We start from the raw sequence: 9,974 nt of genomic DNA on the forward strand, positions 1-9,974 counted from the left end.
GGGAAGGGAACAGCTGGAGAGAAAGAGTTTCTCTTACCTGAGGCCACTAACAACATGAAACAATCCAAGGCATGCACGCTTAAATCTTAGAAAGTGCTATAGGCGACCCACTTTTGCAATTGCCGTAGAAAATTATTGTTGTTAGCCATTCTGTTGATAGTTCATATTGTAGGAATTGCTAGCAGATGGGAAAATAGATGACTCGGAATACAGTATTAACAATCCATATTTTTTTAATCAAAAGCTTCTAATAAGGCATGTAGCGTCCGTAAGATTCATTTAAGTAGTTGCTAGGAAGAATTTGTTTTTTCAAGTAAACACAGCAAACTTGATACAGATTATTTTTTGATTGGATATATTTTCTTAACAACTTAAACCCTGAAAATACATTTGCTTGTTTTCGTTGCACCAGCTTAATGGCAGTATTCCATAATTTAGTTTGATAGACTGGGGTTTGAGATGGTAACTCATGCATTATAGAATTACTAATAAAATCCAATTTTATCATATTGAAAACATCACAGGCCTAGAGCTTTTATTTACCTCTGTTAGCTGTCAAGGGTGGATTAAGATTCTAGTGTGCTATATCCACCAAAACTTTGGCGTTCGCCCCCTGAAAAATTTGGATGGCTACGGATATGTGCTGGCCAAGTGCAGCTAATGAGTTTCAGCCTGTTTTCCAGACCCCTTTCCCTAAAACCATGGACTGCAAACACCATCAGGTATCTCGGATGAATGTCCTTCCTCCTGACTCCTGTGCTGGCCACAGGTGGAAGCCAGTAGTCAGGATTTGTGTTGTACCCTTTGACTTGATGGCTTCTGAGAGTCCATTTTTGGTTGAACTTCATGTTCTTCCTTCTCAGCTTATTGCTAATAGAACTCAGGTCTATAGATAGTAATGCATATATATTTTCCAAGTACCTATTTTGGTCTGAATTTTCATCAATGTTATTTGATCAGGGTTACAAACAAAATAGATAAGGTATGGTGTGGGACCTCCTGAAGGCAGAAGTTATATTGACTGCAATTAATTTTTCTTTGGTTTGCTGGAAATACTAATCCAAATGAATGCAAGAAGCGAGACTGAAAGGCTGAAAAAGTAAAAATTGTTACATTTCCCTTGCTGAAGTTTGGTTCTGGGAGACGACTGTGTCGGTTCGGTAAGTGAGGAAAGAATTCCCTGTGTGTCACCATTTGAAGGTGTGTAGAAAGAGCAGTTGACCTAAAACCGGTATTGATGAGAATAACAATGTTTTCTCCATAAGAAGTATTCTTCTGATGAAATGCTAAGCTGCACTATAACCTACCAGCCTCATATTATAACACTGGATCTTTCTTCTTCAGCTACAAAACTTAATCACTACTTCTGAAAAACTCAGATAACAGTGATTAGCAATGGCTCCTGCCGCCTTCACACGAGGGGAGTGCACCTGTCTTGGGAGCATTTGTAGCTCTGACCTGTGCTCTTATCACAACTTGATCATTTCAGACCTGGAGCTGCCCCAACTTTGAGATTTTTACTGTATCCACGCTTAAAGAGGATGGTTACATCAAGAAGAGCTTGCTAACAATTCTTTATCTGTTCTGCTGCTTTTTAATTTCTGCATATAGCCTTTCTTGGACAAGTCTCTAACCCTATTAAGAATAAGTTGGCAAATGATCCAGGAGGAGGTAAATGTTTGATATTCCATTTGCTAAAAGTTCGAGATAAGGTACACCAGGTTTCCACGCTTACTGATCTCCGAAGTGTGTGGCTGGGTTCCCTTTTCAAAAGATTATAAACTGAAGATCAGAGTTCCATTAAAAGGTTAGCTATGTTTTCTTTCTTTGCTGGTTGCCCCAGCCCAAGTTGGTGCTGCTGAAAGGACCTTCTGCCACTGGAAGTTTGGGCTGATGGAGCTCCGTTCTGCACAGGCCCCTTTCTTCTGCTGGGATGTCCTCCTGCGCCAGGGACAGGAGACAGCAGAGGCAGGAGCTGCTGCCCTCACTGCAGTGCTGGGAGCTCACCCCGCAACGGGGACCATTGGCTGGGCTCTTCAGAGGCAAAGTCAACTGCCTGTGCTCTAGAAAGCAATGTGGAGAATTTCAGTGGGACTTCTTTGGGTGTGACTGTCATGAGCATCCATCAGCTTGTAGAAGAAGTTATTCAATGTTATTGGACTCTGGAGATGGTTTTGGTTTGTTTTTCTTGCTTCCCTTACACACTGTACCTCTCTTTACTGATTACATTAACAACCCTTCTGTACAGACCTGTTTTGTTTTTTTTTTTTTACTGGACAACTGAGTATGCGTATCCATTCTAAAAGACTATTTGTGTGTGTAAAACAGATGCACACATTTTCTGAATATTATTGAATGTAAATGATAGATTCATGGTGTTGTAAATTGGAACTTGGACTGTTACTGCTTTCCCCAGCCTGTGTGATTAGCTGGTGATATGAAGAGTCCCAGTGAAGGCAGATGCTTTCACCAGAAACTCCAGTCACTGGAGACTTCTGTCTTGGAGATGGCTCATCTGGACACTAATTGCTGTCTGTTGTGTGATTGGGGGTGTTTGATTTCCAAAAGGACATAATTGATTCTGCTATTTGGAGTGGCAGAAATCGAACTCTCTATTGTTATCAGACAAATACTATCCTGATTACTGAACTACTGCAGTTTACAGCTTTTAAAAAGCTATCAAAATATAATTTGAAGTCTTTTTGAATTCATGTAGCTCGCACAGCTAAATGCTCTCTTCCCATTAATGCTGGTAGCCCTAGTAGTTACACCAGCAAAGTGAGAAAATATTTATGGCAGTTTAAATTGCGAACTGTTTGCAAGAGAAAGTGAGATTGCTGAGCTCTATCACTTTAAGAATTTGAATAAAAATATTTATCATGCAGGGGAATAAATTATATAGGTATAATTAAGTACGTTGTTCAAGTTATTTCATCACATCTTATTTTATATATTTGCTGTTGCATTCAGCATTTAGGATTTTGCAGGCTTCACTAGGTAATATCGATAGCACAGACAGAAGTCACGAAAAAATATTTGGAAATTTACCAAGGACACATGTATGTCCATGGACACACACACACACACACACACACACATCCTGGAGTCAGCTGTGGCTTTTAGACATGGTAAAGTGGTTTTCTGCAGTACACAGAGCTCTCTGTTCCTACCTAATGCAGCATCTGATGTCAGACAGGTGGGACCTTCACAGCTCTGTTTTCAGTTTCTTAGTGCCCTGTTTTCTGTCATTTACTTCCTTTGAATGTCCTGAGCATCAGCCATTCATACAGATGAGTAATGTGGCTCCCTGGGTGACATGGCTGAGATAATTCTGAATGATTCTTATTCTCTGGATTTAAGGATTCATACTCTTTATATTTTAATTTCCACCCATCTGTCTGTGATCCTTAAAGAATATTTAATTCTGTTTGCTGGCTCTGTTTCTTGATTGAAATTTCAATGAAAACTCACTCATCACATTCTTCTCTGACAATTTATAAAAAAAGTTTTTCAGTGCAGAATAATTACGTGATTGCATCAGTTGGAGTCTATTCTGTGCTCTTCCAGCCTGATGTCTACAGTGGTGGCTGAGAGGGAATAGATGGCTGCCCAGGCTGGCCCAGAGGGGGTAGGACACTTCATCCTTGGCCATTCTCGTGAAATGCTCGTGTGAGGTTATTCACAGTGCCTTCCTTAGTCCCTCTGCTGGTCCATCGAGCCACAAATATGTTTCTCCACTCACACGTGATATGAAATGCGGCTGTATTGCTGCTGTTGTCTGTGCTGCTTTGGGATCAGTTGAACAGGAGAATGGGCGCCGTTGTCTCTTCTCATTATGCTGCAAATCTCTCTGACACTTCACTCTTCTAAAATAGTATCTCCACAGAAAAGTGTCTCTTGTGCCAGTTGCATTTACCAGTGGGCTAAAAATGAAAGAGAATGGTGGGGGTTTTCTTTTAATCTTTTCTTTCTCTGAAAATTGAAAGATGTTTTTCTGCAAAATTCTTGGTGACTAAGGAATTATGATTCCTTCCCCCATCCTTTCTTCCATATATTAAATGGGAGAAATATAATTTAGATTATGTTTAATTCCTTGGGAGGCAATTCTTTCTTCCTAAGAAACAAAAGGTGTCATTTGTGCTTGGGAGAGACAGACATTGCTGATGAGCTACTGAGCGCATCTGAGGTCTCTGAAGCTCATACAGGTCTAAGGATCTTTGGTCCTGGAAGACAGTTTGACATCTGGGGTTTAATTCTTATCTTCATTAGGAATCTTATTATTTAAGTGACATTGCATGAAAATGTGCATCTTTTTCCACATGTTCTTCTCTGTATTTGTGCTCTGCACTCCCTCTTTATTATGACTTTAAGTTATTACTATGTACAATGTAGTCTATTAGTAGAAGTCATAATGCTGGGGTTTGGGCTGTATGTAGCAATGTGTGTTGGCAATTTATATGCCTCAGATACTGATAAAAATAAAGATCAAAAGTGGTATTTCATTCTTCAGGGAAAACAGATCAGGCTGTGTTGATGGAAGACTGCCCTAGATTCATGAAGGAGGTATTGACTCATTAGTAGGTTGATTCAGAAAATGTTTTTACTCTTTTTTCACGAGTTAGGTGGAATGCTTGTTTGCAATGTCAGAATATTTGCAAACAAAATACAGATTATCTCTTTCCTAGGATGAAATTATTTGTGCTATTTGTAATACGTTGATATTTTTCACACTTGGGGAAGAGTAATTGGCACATGGGCAATTCTGACAAGAGAGAAATGCAGAGAGGCACTAGACTTCATCAGGAGAAGAATACACAGGAACATATTTCAGATGTGGATCCTTCCCTGCAATAGCAGGTGGGGCAGTTGTGCCTGACAGACCCCAGTACCTGCCAAGACTCCAACCTTTATTTGCAGCAGCCTGCAAGCCAGCGAAGCAATTTGTGATGTGACCCCTTGATTTTAATGAATGAAATATAATGAACTGTTTAACATTGTGAGAAAATATTTTTAGAAAGAGAAGAGCTTGGTCAAAGGGTAAGTCCCTCCCATGAATTCAGGAAATTATTTCATGTATTATTTAAGTACTCTGTTAGCAATTTGCTTTGACTAGTTCTGGCAGCAATCTGTTGAGGAAGATGGGTGCCTTTCAGACTTCTAGAAGAGACTGAAGTTCAGTAAGAAGTATTTGATTAAGCAATACAATTTATATACATGAATATAATTGTGTATACTGTAACAGGCTTTTTTCCAGCCTAATGAATTAAACTCCAGCCCTATATTTATTTGCAATCTATTTGCAGGGTTTGCAGAGTGATTATTTTTGAACTTAAATGTACTCTGTGTGTTTCCATTTTCATATGCTGTTAAATTATTTACTGTGGAGCATACTACGGCTTTTGGTTATATAAACAGTTATATGTGTGTATTCATACACTCTAAGTGTGTAAGAACGCTGCAACTGTAAATCAAAGGATTATGAAAGGTGGTGACTTCATTTTTGTTATAAACAGGTTTGGTTTTTTTGTTTGGTTGTTTTACAGTTAAAGAATCTGAGTTTAGAAGAATTACAGATGCGATTAAAGGCTTTGGATCCTATGATGGAACGAGAAATTGAGGAGCTTCGTCAGAGGTACACCGCGAAGAGGCAACCTATCCTAGATGCGATGGATGCAAAGAAACGGAGGCAACAAAACTTCTGAGTTTGTTTTCCTTTCAGAGATGATACTACGAGTCAGTGTGGACACTGGTAACTTTCTAAGTCTGAAGGAATTTGGTTATGAGTTTTCAAAACCCCAGTCTTTTGAATTTTCCTTCAGAACCAATGACAATTGGAGCAGTGAAAGAACATGCATACGGTGTTCTGCAAAGACAGCGCAACGCATTGCCATTTGTCTATATTTTCAAATGTTTAATGTAAAAAGTTTCATCTGTAACTTCCCAATCTTTTTCAGGTGTATAGTGGTAACGTGGTGTTGCACAGTAGGAGTTGTGTTTTGGAGCACCTGGAACGATTTCTTGATTGTGCAACACTACAGAGCCTTATGTTGCAATATATTTTCCTCCCACTTAGTAGCATATTTATTATGTAATCTTTGATTATCCTATTTATTTTATGCCTGTTTTCTTTTTTTATTAGGAAGTATTAGGATAATATTGTGGAAAGCAGAGCCAGATTAGATGAAATTGGTATTGTAGCGTTAATGAAAAGAAACTCACCATTGTATTATCTTTTAAAACTCCAATTTCAGCAGGCATCCCAATTCAGGACAGCACTTAAACATGTATCCAGCCCATTCTTATCAGTAGGATTTAAGTATAAAATAAGGAATAGGCACATGTTTTTGTGCTCTCCTGAATCAGGGACCGTGGCTGTAGTTGAGCAATACAGTTGTTACACCACAGAGCATTCTTTTAGAGAGTATTTCTGTCATTTTTACGCACACTTAATGATGTCTCATTAAACAAGAAAACAAGTGCCTAATCAGTTTTGATTTTTCTGTTATTTGGGAGAAGCAATACTTGCAGCCACTTCAGTGCAAATTTCCAATTGCTATTGCAATTCTGACCAGTATAAACCTCAATTTTGCACCATAGTTTTATAATGAAGTAACAGCTACACTTCTTGGATATGTTTTTTGGTTCATTTAATTTTTTTTAATCACTGTTTTGAGGGGAGAGGGGAATTATTAGTGATTTGGGTTTGGTTTGGTTTCACATTATAGATACGGAAGGATAGTAATTTAAAAACCAAAGAAAATAAATTGAATACTTAATGTATAATAAGTACTGAAAAGAAACTATGTTTTGCAGTCCTGTGAGGGTTTTGTCCTGCAGTCACTAAACATTCAAAATTCCTGTTGTCTTCTGTGGTAGATTTTGAGAATCAGAAATACAAGACTAAGCTCTTCATATATTTTACAAGTTCTTCTGTCTGGTCTATATTGTGGGATATCTAATAGGTAGAATTTACAACATTGCAAGAGATATTTCAGACTTAGCAGAAAACGTGATCCACTCTCTGAACAATCTACTGTGTTCTCTATTGATATCTTCACTATCGTTGCCTTTTGTGTAAATAACTTTACTGTGACAGTCATACTTCTTTAAACAATACAGCTGAAAAGATCTTTACATTCAACCTTCAGCTGTTAAACTTTTAATGGTGACTACTATGTGGGCATCTTCTGTTCGGTGTTTTCTGGAAGCTAGTAATCATCTCATACCTCTTAGCATTTGCTGTCATCAGACACGGACCACTTGGACAGAACGGTGCAGTTTTTGAATTGGTGCATTATATCATAAAGCTTAAGCAAAAGGAAACCAAAAGTTTTTACAAGATCAGCGGAGTGCAGCTGAGCTGGGACCAGCACCTGGGCTTGAGCTGGGACCAGCACCTGGGCTTGAGCTGTGTACAGACAGTGTTGCCACTGTCATCCTGTGTGTGTGTTTGCATTCACACAGCGCTCTAACATGTAAATTCTAACTGCGATCATTGGAACATCCTTACCCTCCACTCTCTCCATATTTCTTAAAATAATGATAATCCCTTTTGAAAAAGCAGGAACACAGATGATCCATAAATATTACTTTGGGCAAGATAAAATGCACCTGGTGGTCTTAAACCTCACTTTTATACAATGAAATGATGTAAAGTAAAAAAAGGTATAATCATATCACTGTATCATAAAGCAGCAAAAAAATAACAGCTCCAACCTCCCCCTATTAGTATTGTTCTTATTTATTTAACATGAATTTCTAAATCTTGAACTTTTCTGTTCTCAAAACCTCAAAGGTGTGTGTGCATATATACATTTGTGTAGGTATATACACAAGTATGTGCGTATCTATATACATATAAAATAAAAAATATAAAATATTAAACATATCTAAATCATCAGGAGAGGAACCTAACCTGCCTTTTCTTGGTGTGCCTTTTAAGCAAAGTGTCATTGTCTGGACATTCTTGCATCATTAGCAGCTTTCTTTTCCCTTACTCTCTTAAACTTTTCCCACTAAAAGTAAGACTTTGATTTTGAATAATGTGGCTTTTCAGTGTAATAGACAATGTAATAAAACGATCACAATTTCCATATTTTGTGTATTCTGAAAACTGTAGTAATACAGTGCACTAAGTGTGAATTGCTCATTGAGAGGGACTCCAGTAAAAGGCCATTTTAGACCAGAGCTGTTGCAGTCTGACATTTGAAAGGTACCAGAAGGTAAAGCGTGTTCTTGCTTCACTCCTCATCTGTCTGCATAGAAACAACTCAAATCCTGTGCGCATGCGTGCATGCAGGTATAGATTATACATGCAAGAGAAAAATCTGAAAGCCATGAAGTAAGATAAAAATGTAAACAAGCTACTTAAATGAGTAAAAAATAGCCTCTGAGATACTGTAAACTGGGTATATATAGGACGTTTGTGACCAAAGAATACTTTCACCAGTTAATATGAAATTAGTAATGTTGCCCTTCTGATATGGTGCGTGTCAGTCTAAGAGCTGTCTTTGACTTCAGAAGCCAGTGCATCAGGCTCTGAATTATGTAAAAGCATAACATATAGAAATAGATTTTATACTGAGAGATGGATACAGCTTATTTTTTTCTTCTGTTTATATAAGTGAATCAAATCGCTCATGTCGATGAGTACACATCTCTACTGGAGGGTGAGCATCTCTGTGAAGGAAAGCTGGTAGTACAATAAATAAGACATTTTAAAAGCCAGCCTTGTAGGAAATCTGATAGAACTACTGACAAGGTAACCTTCAGTAAGATTTATCCAAGCAATTTCTCGTTTTCTTCTGACTTTGTATGTTTAGGTTTAGTAAGTTAAAAAAAAAAAAAAAAAGATAAATCATTTCTTATTACTAAACATTTGTAATAAAAGCTAATTTTTCATGTATAATTGTTGTCTTGTTGTTCATTCTAACTGAAGCTAAATTATGTTAATAGTAACCATTAATGTCATTTCCATAGTCATCTCTCATGCTTTTATTTCCTTTCTATAATACTGTGAGCCCAGCTGTGAGTGCAGAAAACAACATCTCTCAAAGTCAGCTCTGGAAGGGATTTCTCCAGCTCAAGACATTGCTACAAGCTCTAGAATTCTGAAGAGTATCAGGGCAGTCCAAGGACAGAAATCTGCAATACTTGATGGAAGTCCCTCTCTCTGTAATCTAAGGATGCTAAAGGCCACATCCTCAGAGCTGAGCACCACCCCAATATGCTGAAGTTCTTTAGAGAGATCCTTTACTTGGAAGTACTAGCGGACGTTGGCGGCTTTAACTGCTCCTTTGATTTTCTGGTGTAACGAGAACAGCAATAGGTAATAGATAGGCTGAACGAGGAAAAGCAAATACATGGAATGTCTCAAATTTGAGTCCATAGCAGACTTCTGATTTTTAAAAAATGTTTCTCTAAGAATTGGTCCACAAAGACCCTTTAATAAATGGGACGAACAAAACTCCGTAGTGAGTTACGTTATGTTTAAAGTGACAAAATTCTACTGCTAATCCCAATTACTCTGACAATTATTCGATATTATAGTTATTTACTTTTATTTATAGTAGAGAACAGCTTACCTGTATTTGCTCAGGTAAATTCAGGTGAGAGTGCACACTGGCTTGAACCCACCCATTGGGTTGAACTTCCAAATATAAATATGGCTCACGGTGAGTGAGTCTGTGTGCAAGTACACGAGAGCCTTAGTCACCGTGAACAGGCACAGGTGTTTCACTGCAGAGTGTGGGATGTACACGTTATGTAAAGCACTTTGTGTGCACGCTGCTTCATTCTTTTTGAATGTATAAGTGGTTATAAAACTAATCGAAATGACCTTATGATGTGAGGAACCCTTTATTTCTTTGTATTCATCAATATTAGGGGCTCCAGCTTGCTGTGGCATTTCTTTCTGTACTTCTGAAGGTGATGGTGGATGTTCTGTAATGCCATACAGCTGGCTGGGATATTGG

The 9,974-nt window shown here is 38.0% G+C and overlaps 1 protein-coding gene across 1 annotated transcript in view; it reads left to right on the top strand.

Annotated features, from left to right (window-relative positions):
- STK3 (serine/threonine kinase 3) overlaps window positions 1-6,851 on the top strand; it is a 127,332-nt gene extending 120,481 nt beyond the window's left edge. The window contains exon 11 of the mRNA XM_080338585.1: window positions 5,544-6,851. Within this exon, the coding sequence (XP_080194711.1) occupies window positions 5,544-5,702 (159 nt within the window). The 3' untranslated portion in view covers window positions 5,703-6,851. The remainder of the gene's footprint in view (window positions 1-5,543) is intronic.
- The last annotated feature ends 3,123 nt before the right edge of the window (window positions 6,852-9,974 follow it).

The sequence above is a fragment of the Nesoenas mayeri genome, assembly GCF_963082525.1.
Source record: "Nesoenas mayeri genome assembly, chromosome: 2".
Classification (NCBI taxonomy): Eukaryota; Metazoa; Chordata; class Aves; order Columbiformes; family Columbidae; genus Nesoenas; species Nesoenas mayeri.